The following is a 19,330-nucleotide window of genomic DNA, read 5'->3' as shown; positions in this document are numbered from 1 at the left end:
GGGATCCTGTTTGCTGAAGCTTGCTCACAGCATATGTAAAAGATCATTTGTTGCAAAAACACAAAGTCATAACACTGATCGTCAGACACACGCAAACTGTCACTATCCCTGAATTATAGAGGCTCCACACAAAAACTGCAACAGGCTATTGACATGGTTCTGTCTTTTCCACCCATTAAAGGAGGAGATGAAGAACTGGAATTTTAGTTCTTGCACTGTGCAGACCAGGGCCATTAAGCAATTGGGTGCAGATTCAACAACCAGGAAACATGTTTAGATGGCTGGGGAATGGCTGGCAGTGGAAAATCATTCATTCACTCCCTCATTCACTGATCTGATGGAAAGCCCATGTCCTAGAGAATGTAGGGCCCTAAGTCTGTTTGTGAAAGGGAGCCCTGAGTTAACGGAAACATTTCATCAGCTGATGAGCTATCTTCGAACAAATCAATTCAAGAGGAAATAACTTATGAATTGCCGTTACTAAGTTTTGTCTGTAATACGTTGCTCAAGTTTCAAAATAGGGTCTAGCACCAGTCAATTCCAGAAATAGACAGATCTGTAAACTCTTGTTATTATCACCTACTTCCAGAAATTGGTCAACAATTTCTTTCAGTTCTTAATCTTCAAACAAGATGGCAGTGATAAAAAGTGAACAGGAAGTTTGGAAATGCTGTTGATAACTCAGGGATATCACAGCTTTAATGATTCTATCCTCATACTGATAATTTTTAAGTACAACTAAGGGGGAAAGAATCACAATGATCACAACTAGACAGCCCTGAGGAGAAATCCATACAGGAAGGTTGTCAGCCTGCCTCAGTCCAGTACGTTCTCTATTACAATAACACATACCTTGACCACAGTGCCAATTCTATTCCTCCTCAGCACTCAGTGCTACAGAGTGCTTGGTAGGTTACTGCGCATTGAGTGTAATACTTCCCACTGATCCCTGATCTCAGATTCCCTGATAGAGGGAAATGCTGAGCAGTGGACAAGAAGAAGCTCCAAGGAAAAGACTAAATCCCTCAGCGATGTTACTCAACACCAAAGAACTGAGGAGAAAGAATTTAGGATTTTCTTCTAGACTTATAAAGAGGTGGTATCACGGTGGGTGAAGTTGGGGGTGGGGAGTGGACTTTAGCCCAGCTCAACCTGACTGTAGCCCCACCCCCAAGACCTCCGCCACCCCTCAAGTCAAAGGTCAGCTCCCGTACATGAGGGAAGTGTCAGTAAGCCAGTGAGCTTATTGGATGGTGGAGCACCAATAGAAGTGACAAAGGCACAAACAAAATGACAGGATCTTTCTGGGAGCAACAGAATCATCACCTTGGCAGACACCATGACCTCCACCCGTCATTGGGATCAGACTGTCTCCCTGGAAAGGTGTCGGGACCGGAAACACCATTTCATAAGGCCTGGCACCAGCTTCTTCCCGAGGCGCTGGCAGTACCATGGCCGGATGTGTGGGCAAGTTGCCATGGATTCAGGCAGTCTCTCCTCAAACCCTGCTCCCGTGCACACTGCCAACTAGTTAGAGGCATTGATGGTCCAGGATGATGCAGGAGTAAGGAAATCCCTCTCAAGGGTGAGGTGGTGTTAAAGAGCGTCCACTGTGGCAAGTACAGAAAAATGTAGCAGTGTGGCTGTGCATAGCAAGTTCCCATAAACAGCAATGATTTAACAAAAAAAAGAGAACTTGGTTTTAGTAAAACTGGATTGAGGGATAGGTATTGTCGAGCACACTATGGAGACTCCTCCTGCTATTCTTTTATGTTACAGGAATTGGAAGGGACAGCCAGGATTAATGCCCCATACAAAACACAACAACTATCGAAGAGAAGCGAAGCCCAGGGTTAGATGGATCGCAGACATTTGAAAGAAATCGCAGGTCGCAACCTCTCAGGCAACTGGCTCTGTGTCACTGTAGGATGTGAGGTTTCGAGAAAGAATCTTCTGTGATCCCACCTACGACAGTGGAAACCCTGCTGATCTCACTCCAGCTGGGTTCGTTCAGTTTGCACAAACCTCTCCCACAAACGATAACACCATTGCACCAGAGAAACCACAACACTCAAGAGGAAACTACCTAAAACATCTGATATCCACTCCTGGAAGTGTTTATCTGATTTTCTAGACTTCATACCTCTCGTTATCCCATTTCAATATCAATTTTGCTTTCTATTCAGCTGACTACTTCCATTTTACCTTTGAAATGTAATTATTTTGTTTTTCTATGTCTGAGGCCTTTTTTTAACTCACTCCCTGTATACCCTCCATGCTATTTCTTTACTCTTTCCGATTGACTTATTAGATATCATTTCCATTGATTCCTCTCACTTCCCTAACTGCCAGTTTTCTCTCCTGAGATTCTCGCTTGTACTGTCATTCGGTTTTTTGAGGCCTCAAGTGAGGTTTGAGCCTTTGTATTGTTTCAGTCAGCAATCTGAATGCAAGAGTCTCCACTAAACACGCTCTCACGTCCAACTGGATCGTGATCAGAGAAACATAGGCAAGAGGAGAAGTAGTAAGCTATTTGGCTCCTGCAGCTGCTCTGCCATTCAACGTGATCCAGACTGATCTTAAATTGTTACCACAAGGAAAGAGGTTCTTCTGCCCATAGTTTCTGTACCAGTCATCAAGCACCTATCTGCTCTAGTCCACTTCTAATACAGCTATTTGCTCTGTAGCCTTGTATGCTTGGCACTTCAAGTGATCATCTATATATTTCTTCCGATGTCACAAGAGATTCCTCTCTCTATCACCCTTTCAGTTCCAGACACCTTCTGGGTGAAAATAACAAATCTTCCTTAATTTGTCTCTAAATCTCCTGCCCTTTATCTTAAATTTATATCCCCACTATGGGGAAAATATTTTTCCTACCTATTCTGTCGATGCTCCTCATAAGTTGTATGCCTCATTCATATCCTTGTTTAGCCTTCTCTGCTCTAAGGAAAGCAACTCTAGCCTATCCAGTCTAATTTTATAGCTGAAACATTCCAGCTCAGGCAACATCCTGGTGGAATCTCCCCTCCAGTGCAATCACACCTGTCCTTTAATTGTGCAAGTAAAACTGCATATAATACTCCAACTGTAGTCTAACAATGTCTTACATTGTTCAATCATAACCTTCCTGCTCTTATATTCAATGCCTTGACTAATAAAGGTGAGTATCCAAAAGCCTTCTTAACCATCTTATCCTTATGTCCTGCTCTCTTCACGGATCCAAGGGGATACACATCAAGGCCCCTTTGGACCCTCTGTATTTCCTACGATCTTACCACTCATCAGGTACTCCCTTTCCTTGTTAGTCCTCACACTTTTAAAATTTAATTGGCCTTTGTTCTGCCCAATGGACCGGCCTGACAATATTGCCCTACAGCCTAAAGCTTTTATCCTTGGTATTTGCCACACCCCCATTTGCAAACTTACTTATCAAACCTCCCACATTCAGGTCTAACGTAAACAACAAACAGCAAGAGAACCAGCAACAAACTCTGTGGCATTTCACTGGACACAGGATTTTAGTCACAAAAACAATGTTTGACCATCACTCTCTGCTTCCTACCATCAGCTAGATTCAATCATGATGGATGCTGACTCCCCCCCTGAAAAAGGTAAAAACAATGACTGCAGATGCTGAAAACCAAATACTGGATTAGTGGTGCTGGAAGAGCACAGCAGTTCAGGCAGCATCCAAGGAGCTTCGAAATCGACGTTTTGGGCAAAAGCCCTTCATCAGGAATAAAGGCAGTGAGCCTGAAGCATGGAGAGATAAGCTAGAGGAGGGTGGGGTGGGGAGAGAGTAGCATAGAGTACAATGGGTGAGTGGGGGAGGAGATGAAGGTGATAGGTCAAGGAGGAGAGGGTGGAGTGGATAGGTGGAAAAGAAGATAGGCAGGTCGGACAAGTCCGGACAAGTCAAGGAGACAGTTACTGAGCTGGAAGTTTGAAACTAGGATGAGGTGGGGGAAGGGGAAATGAAGTGGACTTCAACAGCTTCCTCATTTCCCCTTCCCCCACCTCATCCTAGTTTCAAACTTCCAGCTCAGTAACTGTCTCCTTGACTTGTCCGGACTTGTCCAACCTGCCTATCTTCTTTTCCACCTATCCACTCCACCCTCTCCTCCTTGACCTATCACCTTCATCCCCTCCCCCACTCACCCATTGTACTCCATGCTACTTTCTCCCCACCCCCACCCTCCTCTAGCTTATCTCTCCACGCTTCAGGCTCACTGCCTTTATTCCTGATGAAGGGCTTTTGCCCGAAATGTCGATTTCGCTGCCCGTTGGATGCTGCCTGAACTGCTGTACTCTTCCAGCACCACTAATTCCCCCCTGAAAAAGTCATGCTGACTATCTTTACCCCTCTACACGGATTTTAAGGCTGTCCCTCAAAATGTTTTCCCAGTAGTTTCCCTACCACGGATGTTAGATTCACTGGCCTGTAGTTTTCTGGTATATCCCTCCTTGTATAATGGTACCACATTAGCTGACGTCCAATCCTTTGGAACCCCTCCTGTGACGAGAGAGGATTTGAAAATTAAAGTCCAAGCCCCTGCAATCTTCTTTCTTGCTTCCCACAGCAGCCTGAGATCCATCTCATCTGGGTCTGGGGATTCATCCATTTTCAAGCCTGCTGAAATTGTTAATACCTCCTCTCCCTGAATCGTAATTTATTCAAGTATATTGCAGTGCTATTCCGTAATTTCTTTATCTTTATCTTTATCGTTCTTCTCTATCATGAATACAAAGGTGACATACTTACTTAAAGCCTCACCTGTGTCTTCTGGATCCACCTTCAGTTTGCCACTTGAGCTCCACTCTTTTGTTGGTTTAATCTCTTCCTCCTAATTTTCTGATAAACTGCCTTTGGATGTTCCTTTATTTTTCATGTCCCCTCTTCACTTTACTCATTTCATTTTAAGTAACACCCTGAACTATCTGTAGGGCTTTAGAACCTCTGTTGTTCTGAGTCTTTAGTATCTCCCATAAGCTTCTCTTTTATTCCTTATCCAATTCTACATATCCATTGATGTCTGCAGGTCTTTGATCCCACTCTCCACTTTTACAGGAATATGTTGACCCTACACTTCCATGATTTCCTTTTTGAAAGACACCCACTGCTCTGAAGTAGATTTTTCCAGAAGAAGCTGCATTTTGTCCAGATCTTGTTTGTTAAATTTGGCTTCCTCCAATTCAATACTTTTATTTTTGGTGTGTCTTCATCCTTTTCCCTGACTACCTTAAATTTTACTGAGTTATGGTCATTATCAACAAAGTGCCTCCCATTGACATTTCATACATATCATTGGCTAACATTAGGCCCAGGATTTCCCTCTCTTGTCAGACTTTCTATATGCTGGCTGAGAAACCTCTCCTGGATACAGTTTGAGAACTCTGCCCCTTCTAAGCCTTTCACACCTTGTCTATGCCAGTTAATACTGGGGAAGTTGAAATCCTTTACTGTTAAAGCACTTATTTTTACAGTACTCTGAAATCTACCTATATATTTGCCCTTCGAACACACCCTCACAGTTTAGGTGTCTATAATACATTCCTAACAATGAGATCTCCCTCTTATTTTTTCAGTTCTACTCATACAGTCTTCTTTGAGGAGCCTTCTAAAATATCATCCCTCCTTATAGCAGTAGTTGATTCCTTGATCAATATTACACCTCCTCCTCTTTTACAACCACACATTCTTGCTTGAGGATTCTATATTCTGAAATATTGAGCTGCCAGTCCTGCCTCTCCCTCAACCATGTTTCTATCACACCGATGAAATCACATCCCTCAACCTATCTGCCTCACATGCAAGACTCCTCACATTAAAATAAATGCTACCCACCATGCCAAGCTTCCCAGTGTCTCGCCTTGACTATCACTTGACTTTTCTTCTAAATATTTCAATGTATCACCCACTATTTTATCTCTATATCCCACTCCCCCTGTCAAATTAGCTTAAACCTTCACCAACTGCACTATCAAACCTGCCCACAAGGAAGTTGGTTCTGCCTCCCCACCAAAGTTCAGGTGCTACCTGTCAAACTTACTCAAGTCAACCTTTCCCAGCCATCCAGGAATCTAAAGCTCTCCCTCCTCATCCAACTCTTTACCCATACACTTGTCTGTTCTATCCACCTATTCCTCTATTGCCTAGCATGTGGGACTGGGAGTAACCCAGAGATTACAACCTTTGAGTTCCTGCTTTTTAATCTGCTGCCTAGCTCCCTAAATTCTTTTATTCGTTCACCGGATGAGGGCGTCTTTGACTAGGCAGCATTTATTGCCCATCCCTAATTACCCGGAAGGCATTTCAGTGTTAACCACATTGCTAGGAGGCTGGAGTCAAATGTAGGCCAGGCCAGGCCAGGTAAGGACAGCAGTTTCCTTCCTTAATGGGCATTATGGAACCAGATGGTTATTTTCCGATAAGCAACAATGGATTATGGTCATCATTAGATTCTTAGATCCCAATTTATTCATCCCTCTTTCTACCTATGGCGTTGGTCCCAATGTGAACAATGACTATTCACCTTGTCCTTCAGAATGCCCTGCATCTGTTCAATTACACCCTTCACCCTGGCCTCAGGGAGGCAACACATTATCCTGGAGTCATGCCTGTGGCTGTATAAGTACCCGACCGTGCCCCTCCTGAGTTTCCTACCATTATTGTTCTCCCTCTCTTTCTGTTCCCTCTTTGTGCAGTTGGACTCTGGCTTCATTCTCCAGAGGCAGCGTCACTCTCACTGATTTCCAACAAAGGAAAGTGAGCTGAGCTCTAGGGCTGCCTAACCACCTGCCTGCCACCCTTCTTCTGACTGACGGTAACTCCTAACCTCGCTGGCTGCACTTCCATATGCTGCTGGGTGACCATATCTAAGACTGTGCTCTCCCTGTTCCTTGATCTCTGTTTTGGATGTGCTCAAAGATTGAGCTTCCACAGCTCTTTGGGGGCATAAGTTTGTTCTCACCTAAATGGTCTATTTCATGTTCAGACACCATGTTCCCTGGTTCTGGACAACACACATGTCCATCCGTCCCCGCTCCTGCAAGAGGAAGGATCCTTGCTGTCTACCTTGTTGAACCCTAAAAGTTGTGTACGTTTCAATGTGATCACCTCTCATTCTTCCAAAGAGAATCCAGGCCCAGTCTCCTCAACCTTTCCTCACTGTTCAATCGCTCCATCCCAGGGATCAATGAGAAGAAGGGCAATAAAGCTCAATTGATATTGTTTTCTGGCCCCTTACGCCAAGAGTTCTGAAACTCAATGTACCTCCACTCCTGACCCAACTAGCCTCAGCCAATTCTGCAGAAACTGGAGACTTCCCTATACCATGTGTTTCTAACCACAGTACTCAGCAGCTCAGTTACCAAGTGAACCATTTATGTCACATAATGACAGGAGGTGACCATTCAGTCCTCAAGCCTATTCCATCACTCACTTAGGTTCAGTCGCAGATGTGTATCTCAACAGTGATTACCCTCCTCGGGCCTATACTAATTCCCTCCCAGATTTAATGGTCTCTGCTTCCCTTCCACAGTTGGCTTTCCCATCCACAGACACTGCCCAAAAGGGTGGCCTGTTCTCAAGCTTCATCCAGCTGGGCCCCAAAGCTAAATGCTCAGGGGTGAGACAGATAAACTGGAGGGGGAAGGGTGTCATTGTCAGATCAGGAATCAATGGAAAAGATTACAAACTGTTAATTAATAATTATCATCAGTGTCTCCCAATCACACTTGTAGTAAGGTGCACTGTGCTGCCACACTCTTCATCCTGTAGTCCCCATCCAGGACAATCTCCTCATTGTAACAAACCTGAAGCTGTGCGAGGAGGAACTACACAGCACTTTTGGATAAGCTCTAAACACTTGTAAACTTTATTAAAAGCCAGATAATATGCTATTATCCTGGACAGTCTCCTGGTGTTAATGATTAATCCCATGGACACTAACATAGCCAATACAGAGGAAACATTAGAGATGTATATAAAGTGTTTCTCATTTTCTTTGAGCCTGTTTATTAATGGGTTATTGATGAGCTATTATGCAGATGGGTACAGAAGAGTGAGGAAGAGGGTTTGAGGCAATTGGAAGAGGGATGTCATTTCACAGGATCTCCCCGAATATGCCAACAGAATGGTCCCTTCCGCTTTTCCTTATCATAGAATCATAGAATCCCCACAGTGTGGAGGTAGTAGGCTATTCGATCTATCAAGTCCACACCGACCATCTCTAGAGCATCCCAGCCAGACCCACACCCAACCCACCATAACCCTGAAACCTCGCATTCCTGATGGCCAATCCACCATAACCCTGCAACTTCGTATTCCCAATGGCCAATCCACCATAACTCTGCAACTTCACATTCCTGATGGCCAATCCACCATAACCCTGCAACCTCGCATTCCCAATGGCCAATCCACCATAACCCTGCACCCTCGCATTCCCGATGGCCAATCCACCATAACCCTGCAACTTCGCATTCCCAATGGCCAATCCACCATAACTCTGCAACTTCGCATTCCCGATGGCCAATCCACCATAACCCTGCAACCTCGCATTCCCAATGGCCAATCCAACATAACTCTGCACCCTCGCATTCCCGATGGCTAATCCACCATAACCCTGCAACCTCGCATTCCCGATGGCCAATCCACCTAACCTACACATCTTTGAACTATGGGAGGAAACCAGAACAGCCGGAGGAAACCCATGAAAGCTGTTACATGGAAGCAGGTAATTTAGCTTAACTGGTCCACCCTGTATTTCATTCCTCTGTATATCAGAGTGACACAAAAGTTGTTCAGTGGACATGATGTGTGAAAGGCTCTCAGATCAATGCCAATTCTTGGAATAATTAAAGGTGTGCTTGTGCTTTGACTGGGAGCTATTGGCTAGGCTGAGGTCCTAGAACTGGCAGACTCATGATCTCTGCTGCCTCATAAGTTCCAGACAAACACATGGTTTTATCCATCTCAACATCATTTTTGGGAAGGAAGAAGTCATTTTTGGAGAGTCCCCTGTCTATTCTTTTTCAGGACATTTCTACACCCCTCCCATTTGCTTTAAGTTTCATTAAGGAAGTAATGCTATTCCATGAATAAACAAACTGCAACCAATTCATCCCACAAGTCGCAAATAGGATAAATGAAGTGATCAGTACTTGGAATCCCCTACAGTTTGGGAGCAGGCCATTCAGCCCAATGAGTCCTCACAGACCCTTGGAGGACCAACCCACCCCCTGCTACCCTCTCCCTGCATTTCCTAAGTTAATCCATCCAGCCTGCATATCCCTGGACACTATGGGGCAATTTAGCACAGCCAACCCATCTAACTTGGACATCATCGGACTGTGGGAGGAAACCAGAGCACCCAGAGGAAACCCCAATAGACACAAGGAGAATGTGCAAACTCCACACAGACAGTCACCCTGGTCCCTGGCACTGTAAGGCAGTAATGCAAACCACTGAGACTCCATGCTCAAATAACCAAGATGAGAACTGAGCCTTAAACTGGTTTATTCAATCGATCGACTGGATTTGTGTTTCCTAATTGATAGGAAGAGAGGCAAAACGAAGCCAGTGAACATGGCTGCAAATTGCATCTGGGCAGTCACTGAGATGAGGTTATGATAGCATTTGTCGGTGACACCCACTGTGGTTAAACTGTCATAGAGTCATTAAGATGTACAGCACAGAAACAGACCTCCTATCAGATAGATGTTGTGAAACTTGAAAGGATTCATAAAAAATTTACGAGGATGTTGCCAGGGTTGGAGGATTTGAGCTATAGGGAGAGGCTGAGCAGGCTGGGGTTGTTTTCCCTGGAGCAATGGAGGCTCAGGGGTGACCTTACAGAGGTTTATAAAATCATGAGGGACATGGATAGGGGAAATAGACAAGATCTTTTCCCTGGGGTGGGTGAGTCCAGAAGTAGAGAGCATAGGGTTAGGGTGAGAAGGGCAAGATTTAAAATGGAACGAAGGGGCAACTTTCTCACACAGAGGGTGGTGTGTGTATGGAACAAACTGCCAGAGGGAGTGGTGGAGGCTGGTACAATTGCAACATTTAAAAAGTATCTGGATAAATATATGAATAGGAAGGGTCAAAGGGTGTAGACTTTGTGTGGGTAGAATCGAGGAACCGCAAACATAAAAAAAAACAAAGTTGGAGTCAGGTATAGACCTCCAAACAGTAGTCAGGTGCTGGGGCACAAGATTCACCAAGAGACAGAAAAGATGTGTAGGAAAGGCAAAGTTACAGTGGTCATGCAGATGGACTGGGAAAATCAGGTTGGTAGTGATTCGCAAGAAAAGGAATTTATGGAATGTCTATGTGATGGCTTTTTGGAACAGCTTATGGTGGAGCCCAGGAGGGAACAGGCAATACTGGAGTTAGTATTGTGCAATGAGACAGACTTGGTAAGAGAGCTTAAGGTGAAAGAACCCTTAGGAGGCAGTGATCATAACGTGATCGAAGTTAATCTGCAATTTGAGAGAAATAAGATCAAATCAGAGGTAACAGTATTACAGTTGAATAAAGGCAACTACAGAGGCATGAGGGAAAATTGACCAGGAGAGGAGCCAAGCAGCAAAGACAATGGAACAGCAATGGCAGGAGTTTCTGGGAGAAATTCAGGAGGTACAGCAGAGATTCATCCCAAGGGAAAAGAAGCACAGTAAGGGAGGATGAGGCAATCATGGCTGACTAGGGAAGTCAGGAATAGCTTAAAAGCAAAAGAGAAAACATATAAAGTAACAAAGAACAGTGGGAAACCAGAGGATTGGGAAGCTCCTAAAGGCCAACAGAGGGCAACAAAAAAATAAATTAGGAGGGAGAAGATTAAGTATATGGGTAAGCTAGCCAGTAATATAAAGGAAGACTGTAAGAGTTTCTTTCGATATATAAAGGGCAAAAGAGAGGCAAAAGTGGACATTGAGCTGCTGGAAAATGACGCAGGAGAGATAGTAGTGGGAAACAAAGAAATGGCTGAGGAACTGAATAATTATTTTGCATCAGTCTTCATGGTGGAAGACACGAGTAATTTCCCAAAAATTCAAGAGAGTGCAGGGACAGAGCTGAACATGGTGGCCACAAGTAATTTCCCAAAAATTCAAGAGAGTGCAGGGACAGAGCTGAACATGGTGGCCATTGCCAAGGAGAAGGTTCAAGAAAAACTGTATGACCTGAAGGTGGATAAATTACCTGGACTACACCCCAGAGTTTTTTTAGATTAGATTAGATTACATTACAGTGTGGAAACAGGCCCTTCGGCCCAACAAGTCCACACCGCCCCGCCGAAGCGCAACCCACCCGTACCCCTATATCTACCCCTTACCTAACGCTATGGGCAATTTAGCATGGCCAATTCACCTGACCTGCACATCTTTGTGACTGTGGGAGGAAACCGGAGCACCCGGAGGAAACCCACGCAGACACGGGGAGAACGTGCAAACTCCACACAGTCAGTCGCCTGAGGCGGGAATTGAACCCGGGTCTCTGGCGCTGTGAGGCAGCAGTGCTAACCACTGTGCCACCGTGCCGCCCACAGTTCTAAGGAAGATAGCTGAAGAGATAGTGGAGGCGTTAGTGGTGATCATTCAGGAATCACTAGAATCAGGAAAGATCCCAGGGAACTTAAAAATCACTAACGTGACACCCCTGTTTTAAAAGGGAATAAGGCAGAAAGAGGAAAACTACAGAACCAATTAGCCTAAACTTGGTTGTGGGTAAGACCCTGGAATCCATCGTGATGGATGAGATTTCTGAATACATGGAAGTGTGTAGTAAAATTGGGCAAAGTCAGCATAGTTTCATCAAGGGGAGGTCATGCCTGACAAGTCTGTTAGAATTTTTTGAGGAAGTAATGGGCAGATTAGACCAAGGAGAACCAATGGATGTTATCTATCTGGACTTCAAATTGGCCTTTGACAAGGTGCCAAGCAGGAGGCTACTGAGTAAGCTAAGGGGCCATGGTGTTAGAGGCAAGGTGCATGGACAGAGGCTTGGCTGTCTGGAAGAAAGCAGGGAGTGGGGATAAGAGGGTCTTTCTCAGGGTGGCATCAGTGACAAGTGGTGTTCTGCAAGGTTCAGTGTTGGGACCAGAACTTTTCACTTTATACATTAACGATATAGATAAAGGAACTGAGGACATTCTGGCTAAATTTGCAGATGATACAGAGATAGGTGGAGGGACAGGTAGCATTGAGGGGGTGGGGAGGCTGCAGAAGGATTTGGACAAGTTAGGAGAGTGGGCAAAGAAGTGGCAGATGGAGTTCAACATGGGTGAGCTCATGCACTTTAGTAAGAAGAATAGAGACATAGACTATTTTCTAAATGGGGGGAAAAATTCAGAAATCTGAAGTGCAAAAGGACTTGGGAGTTCTAGTCCAGGATTCTCTCAAGGTAAACTTGCAGGTTAAGTCAATAGTTATTTTGAGAGGGCTTGAATATAAAAGCAGGATTGTACTTCTGAGGCTCTATGAGGCTCTGGTCAGGCCACATCTAGGGTATTGTGTGCAGTTTTGAGCCCCATGTCTCAGAAAGGATGTAATGGCCCTGGAGCATGTTGAGAGGAGTTTCACGAGAATGGTCCCAGAAATAAAAAGCTTAACATTTGAGGACTCTGGGTCTATACGCGATGGAGTTTAGAAGGATGAGGGGAGATCTAACTGAAACTTACAGAATACTGAATAGCCTGGGCAGAGTGAATGTTGGGAAGATGTTTCCATTGGTAGGAGAGACTAGGACCCGAGGGCACATCCCGAGAGTAAAGGGAAGATTTTTTTAGAATAGAGATAAGGAGAAACTTTGTCTGCCAGAGAATGGTGAATCTATGGAATTCACTGCCACAGAAGGTTGTGGAGGCCAGGTCATTGAGTATATTTATGACTGAGATAAATAATGCTCTCGGGACCTGGGTTCGAATCCTGACCACGGCAGATGGTGGAATTTGAATTCAATAAAAATATCTGGAATTAATGGCTCCGTGGACTGATGACCAGTGACTCCACAGCCACAGCAATGTGGCTGACTCTCAACTGCCCTCTGAAATGGCCTAGCAAGCCACTCAGTTGTATCAGTCAATAGAAAATTGCAACAAAGCCCTGCTGGCATTGTGGGTCAACTCACAGCAAGTGGACTGCAGCGATTCAAGAAGGCAGCTCACCACCATCTTCTCAAGGACAAATAGGGATGGGCTATCAATACTGGCCAGCCAGTGATACTCAAATCCTACAAATGAATTTTTAAAAATTTCTGCTCCTATGTCTTATCGTCTTATGGTTTAGAGGGATACGGGCCAAGTGCTGGCAAACGGGACTGGATTAATTTCGGAGATCTGGTCGTCATGGACGAGTTGGACCTAAACAATACACATCAGTACATGAAGAATGAACATATAATGTGAGGCATCAGGGAGGGAAGAATCTTCACTCAACTCCAGATCTCGGAATTCTCAGGCAGGATTTAGACTTTAACTGGATTTGGATGTTATATAGGCTTTAGTCTCCCACTAGTGTGCATCCTACCAAAGAATCACGGAGTCATAGAGATATACAGCACAGAAACTGACCCTTTGGTCCAACTCATCCATGCTGACTAGATATCCTAAATTAGTTCAGTCCCATTTGCCAGCACTTGGCCCATATCCCTCTAAACCCTTCTTGTTCACGTACCCATCCAAATACCTTTTAAATATTGCAATTGTACCAGTCTCTACCACTTCCTCTTGCAGCTCATTCCATACACACACCATCCTCTGCGTGAAAAGGTTCCCCCTTGGGTCCCTTTCATATTGTTCCCCTCTCACCTTAAACATATGCCCTCTAGTTCATCCCTTCCCCCACCCCAGAGAAAATACCTTGTTTGTTTATCCTATTCATGTCTCTCGTGACTTTATAAACCTCCATAAACCTCAGCCTCCAATGCTCCAGGGAAAACAGCCCCAGCCTATTCAGCCTCTCCCTATAGTTCCTTTTTTGAACCCTTTCAATTTTCACAACATCCTTCCAATAGAAAGGAGACCAGAATTGCACACAATATTCAAAAAGTGGCTGAACCAATGTCCTGCAGAGCCGCAGCATGACTCCCAACTCCTACACCTGGATTCCATTTATTTTCAACATTTAGATTTTGTGAAACTTGTTAAGTACAGCCACAGCCCAAGAGGATAATATCAGCTTGAAAAAGCCACACAGATAAATTTAGCAAAGTGAGTTCAGGGGAATTCCAGCTTTACATAAAAAGCCAAGTTATCTGACCAGCTTTAGTAAAATATTTAAAACAGAACTGTTCCCTTCACACAGTAATCCTTCTAGAGAGCCATTTTGAAAATAAAGATTTGGATCATAAAAGTCTTCAAACGCAGCCACAGGAATTGATATAACAGAGAGTCCACCATAGCTTTCATTTAGCAGGTACTGTTTGAGAGATAAGAAATGATACAGATTACTGATAGATTAGCAACAAAAGAAGGCAATTCAAACCCTCCAGCTTACTCTGCTGTTCAACTGAATCAGAGTTCACCTGAATCTTAGCTTCTTTGACAAATATCACTTACTAACATTAAGCAGCTAAAATCTAACAATGTTAGTATTGGAAGCTCCAACTGCGTCACATCCACAGTCTTCTGGGAAAGAATTTAACACCTTCAATGCTCACTGTTGCTTCCTAACGTTTCTCCTGAGTAGCCAACTTTTTATGCCCCCAACAGACAGAATTGGTTTTTCTCCCCCTGTATCTACACTATCAAATCTTTTCAACATTTACAAATACCTCAACTAAACACCTTTCCATCTCTTTTATTCGAGGGAATTTAAGTTAAGTTTATACATAATTTTACCCTGCAGAGACTGGCATCATTCTGTTTATACCCTTTTCTAGGTCAGTATATCCTTCCTGAAGATGTGATGCTCAAAGCTGAACAAGGATGACAATCTGAATAACTGAAGCACCCCTCTGTAGTACAGCCATTGACAACAGTACCTGCCAGTGGATTTAAAAATAATTTCTGTCTTAAGTAATACTTTATTTCATCAACTCAAATTACTCACTCTGTCATTATGACAGACACAGCAGATGATGCCACTTTAGTAACAAATATGATGGCAATTTCCTCATCCTTTTTTACAACAGACTGTTTAACTCATATCTTTTATTTGCATAATAGACAAAGGATTTGCATACAGATGCAGCTTCAACTCAGAGATCCTTCAAAAACAATGCAGTTACAGTTCAAGTACACCTTAGACACTTTTTCACACATGCACTGCAAAGTGCACTTCATTAGACTCGGTATAAACTGAAATGTGATGTACGGATACAGTTATCATAATAAGCCAGACAAGACATTGGTACAAATTCTCCTCCCATAATCCAGACAGCATTCCCTCAGCACTGCTTTGGAGTAGGCTCAAATCTCCTGTTGTGGGACTTAAAGACACACTTCGATCGTAAGACAATAAAATGTACATCCACTCAGCTAATCCAATCACAACTGATATGTTTCTCAACCCTCTTCTACCTGCACCCTTGATCCCCTGACTACTTAAGAACCTATATCTGTCTTAAATACACTCAATGACTTGGCCTCCACAGCCCTCTGTGAAAACAAGTTCCACAGATTCACCACCTTCTGGCTGAAGAAATTCCTCATCTCAGTTCTAATGGTTTGTCCTTTCACTCTAAGGCTGTGCCCTTGGGTCCTGTTCCCTCCTACCTGGGCAAAGGTCTTCTCGGTGTCCACTCTATCCAGATCTCTCAGTATTCTGTAAGTTTCAATCAGATTTCCCCTCATCCTTCTAAACTCCATTGAGACCCGGAGTCCTCAACCGCTCCACACAGGACAAACCCCTCATACCTGGGATCTTTCTTGTACAAGTCCTCTGGATCTACTCCCATGCCAGCACATCCTTCCTTAGATACTTAGCCCAAAACTGCTCACAATATTCCAAACGTGATCTGATCAGAGCCTAATATCGCCTCAGCAGTACATCTCTGCTCTTGTATTCTAGCCCTCTTGAAATGACTGCTCACATTGCATTTGCCTTCCTAACCACAAAGTGAATCCGCGTGTGAACCTTGAGAATTTTGAACTAGGACTCCGTTGTCCCTTTGTGCTTCAAATTTCTGAAACCTTTCCCCTTTTAGAAAACAGAAGTGCCTCTAATCTTCGAACCAAAGTGCATAACTTCACACTTTCCAACACTGTATTCCTTCTGCCACAATTTGCTCTGATAGTCTATCCAAGCCCTTGACCAGCCTCCCGGTTTACGCTACACTCCCTGTCCCTAAACCTATCTTTTGAGTCATCTGCAAACTTAGCAAAAACACCCTCAGTTTCTTCATTCAGATCCTTAATGTATATATCAGTAATCAATTCCCGATAAGTGTACGCAGTTTCCGTCAGTGCGTCTGGAATGAGGGGCATGTGCTGGGGGCCCATCTGTGAACGTTTGAACCACAGCCTCAAAGATAAATATAAAACGACACACAGTGGGCGCAACAGCCTGGAAAGGTAAAAATCGAAAGTGAAAGGAACGGTTTCTGATATATTCCTTACATGGGCTTCATGTTTCTTGTAAACAAGGATCTTATTAATCCCCCCCATATAAAATCTCCATCTATCCCCCTAACTCCTTCCCAGCTCGGGGGAATTGCACAGTCCTGTGTAATCCACAGTGGACGCGAAATGCCAGAGACTTTGTCGCTGGAACTTCCTGATTACAAAATAAAACACACAATGGGTTTTACTTAATCCAGACAGTTCCCCCTCCCAAATCCGCATTCCCAGTCAAACTGGGCAAACCGAGGGTCCCCAGTTTTTAATACTTACTGGAATAACACCAAACAACAAGATGAGAGTCAGTGAGTCCATTGTCCCCGGGATATGTCTATCAGATCTCTACAACAGTTCCCCCTTTCCACGATTCATAAACACTTCCGCCTGTTTCCCTGTAGAAATTGACAGTTCAGAGCCTGGATAGTGATTTCTCTCTCTCTCTCTCTCTCTCTTTGCTCTTCGCCCGTGCACCGGGTTCACGGACCCAAAGTGTCATGAGAAACCGCCAGAAGCCACTAGCGGAACAAGAGCCAGACCCCCGCCTTGTTTTTCATTCTCTCTCTCTCTCTCTCTCTCACATACACACACCACCTCCGCCCCTTCAAACCAGACACTGGCGAGTCTGTGCTGTCTACCAGACCACAGCTTGTGTGGCCCAGCTATAGCAGCAAAGTATCTCAACACTGACACATTGAGCAACCAATGAAGGCAGGGTTGCATTGGCATAGCGCCTCTCATGACGCTGAAAGACTCCCCACTCTCCTTACAAGCCCCTCAAGCCAAGTTGGAAGTGCAATTATCATTGGCAAAGAGGGCAGCCACTTCAGACACGGCTAGACCACACTGGCAGCAAAGCCACAAGTAATCAAATTGTTTTTTTTGAGGTATAGTAACCAACGCACTGGTTTAAGGATGTTCAAGGGGGAAATGGAGGGGGTTTTTTCCAAGAGTTGTGGAAGGCAGGAATTCTCAAGTCATTTAAGAAGTATTTAGATGAACACTTGAAAGACTATACAGTGTGGAATGCTTTGGTAATGCAGTGGTAGTAGAACATAGAACAATACAGCGCAGAACAGGCCCTTCGGCCCTCGATGTTGTGCCGACCTGTGAACTAATCTATGCTCACCCCCACATCCCATCATCATCCATGTACTTATCCAAGGATTGTTTAAATCTCCCTAATGTGGCTGAGTTAACTACACTGGCAGGCAGGGCATTCCACACCCTTACCACTCTCTGAGTAAAGAACCTGCCTCTGACATCTGTCTTAAATCTATCACCCCTCAATTTGCAGCTATGCCCCCTCGTACAAGCCGACGTCATCATCCTAAGAAAAAAGACTCTCACTGTCCACCTTATCTAATCTTCTGATCATTTTATATGCCTCTATTAAATCCCCTCTTAGCCTTCTTCTCTCCAATGAGAACAGACCCAAGTCCCTCAGCCTTTCCTCATAAAACCTTTCCTCCAGACCAGGCAACATCCTGGTAAATCTCCTCTGCACCTTTTCCAATGCTTCCACATCCTTCCTGTAATGGGCCGACCAGAATTGTACACGATATTCCAAGTGAGGCCGCACCAGCGTTTTGTACAGTGGCATTACAGCTCCAGAACTCAATTCCTCTGCCAATGAAACCTAACACACCGTATGCCTTCTTAACAGCATTATCAACCTGGGTGGCAATTTTCAGGGATCTACGTACATGGGCAACAAGATCCCTCTACAAATCCACATTACCAAGAATCTTTCCATTGACCCAGTAGACTGCCTCCCTGTTATTCTTCCCAATGTGGATCACCTCACATTTAGCTGCATTGAACTCCATTTGCCACCTTTCAGTCCAATTCTGCAGTTTATCCAAGTCCCCTGCAACCTGCTTGGCACACTTTCCTCATTCCTGAGGAAGGACTCATGCCCGAAACGTCGATTCTCCTGCTCCTTGGACGCTGCCTGACCTGCTGCGCTTTTCCAGCAATACACTTTCAGCTGTAAATTTACTAACCCATCCACCTATCCCTGCATCTAAATCATTTATAAAAATGACAAATAGCAGTGATCCCAAAGCAGATTCTTGTGGCACATCAATAGTAACCGGACTCCAGGATGAATATTTTCCATCAGCCACCACTTGCTGCCTTCTTGTAGAAAGCCAGTATCTAATCCAAACTGCTAGATTACCCTCAATCTCATGCCTCAGCATTTTCTCCAAAAAGCCTACCATGTGGAACCTTATCAAAGGCTTTACTGAAGTCCACATACACCACGTCAACTGTCCGACCCTCATCCATATGCTTAGTCACCTTCTCAAAAAAATTCTCAAAAGACACGACCTGCCCTTGATGAAACCATGGTGAAAGTGAGGACTGCAGATGCTGGAGGTCAGATTCAAGATTAGAGTGGTGCTGGAAAAGCACAGCAGGTCAGGCATCCCGAGGAGCAGGAAAATCGACGTTTCGGGCAGAAGCCCTTCATCAGGAATGAGGCTAGGACCCTCCAGGGTGGAGTGATAAACAGGAAGGGGTGGAGCTGGGGAGAAGGTGCTAAAAGTGCAATAGGTGGTCGGAGGTGGGGGCAAAGGTGATAGGTCAGAGAAGAGGGTGGAGCCGATAGGTGGTAAGGAAGATTGGCAGGTAGGACAGGTGATGAGGATGTGCTGAGTTGGCAAGTTGGAACTGAGGTAAGGTGGGGGGAAGGGAAATGAGGAATCTGGTGAAATCCACATTGATGCCCTGGGGTTGAAGTGTTGCAAGGCGGAAGATGAGGCGTT

At 44.5% G+C, this 19,330-nt stretch overlaps 1 protein-coding gene across 1 annotated transcript in view; it reads right to left on the bottom strand.

Annotated features, from left to right (window-relative positions):
* LOC140463156 (tumor necrosis factor receptor superfamily member 5-like) overlaps nt 1–17,230 on the bottom strand; it is a 69,295-nt gene extending 52,065 nt beyond the window's left edge. The window contains exon 1 of the mRNA XM_072556922.1: nt 16,836–17,230. Within this exon, the coding sequence (XP_072413023.1) occupies nt 16,836–16,877 (42 nt within the window). The 5' untranslated portion in view covers nt 16,878–17,230. The remainder of the gene's footprint in view (nt 1–16,835) is intronic.
* Nucleotides 17,231–19,330: the final 2,100 nt, after the last annotated feature.

Source organism: Chiloscyllium punctatum, chromosome 37 (assembly GCF_047496795.1).
Source record: "Chiloscyllium punctatum isolate Juve2018m chromosome 37, sChiPun1.3, whole genome shotgun sequence".
NCBI lineage: Eukaryota > Metazoa > Chordata > Chondrichthyes > Orectolobiformes > Hemiscylliidae > Chiloscyllium > Chiloscyllium punctatum.
This window is presented reverse-complemented; position numbering and strand designations above follow the sequence as displayed.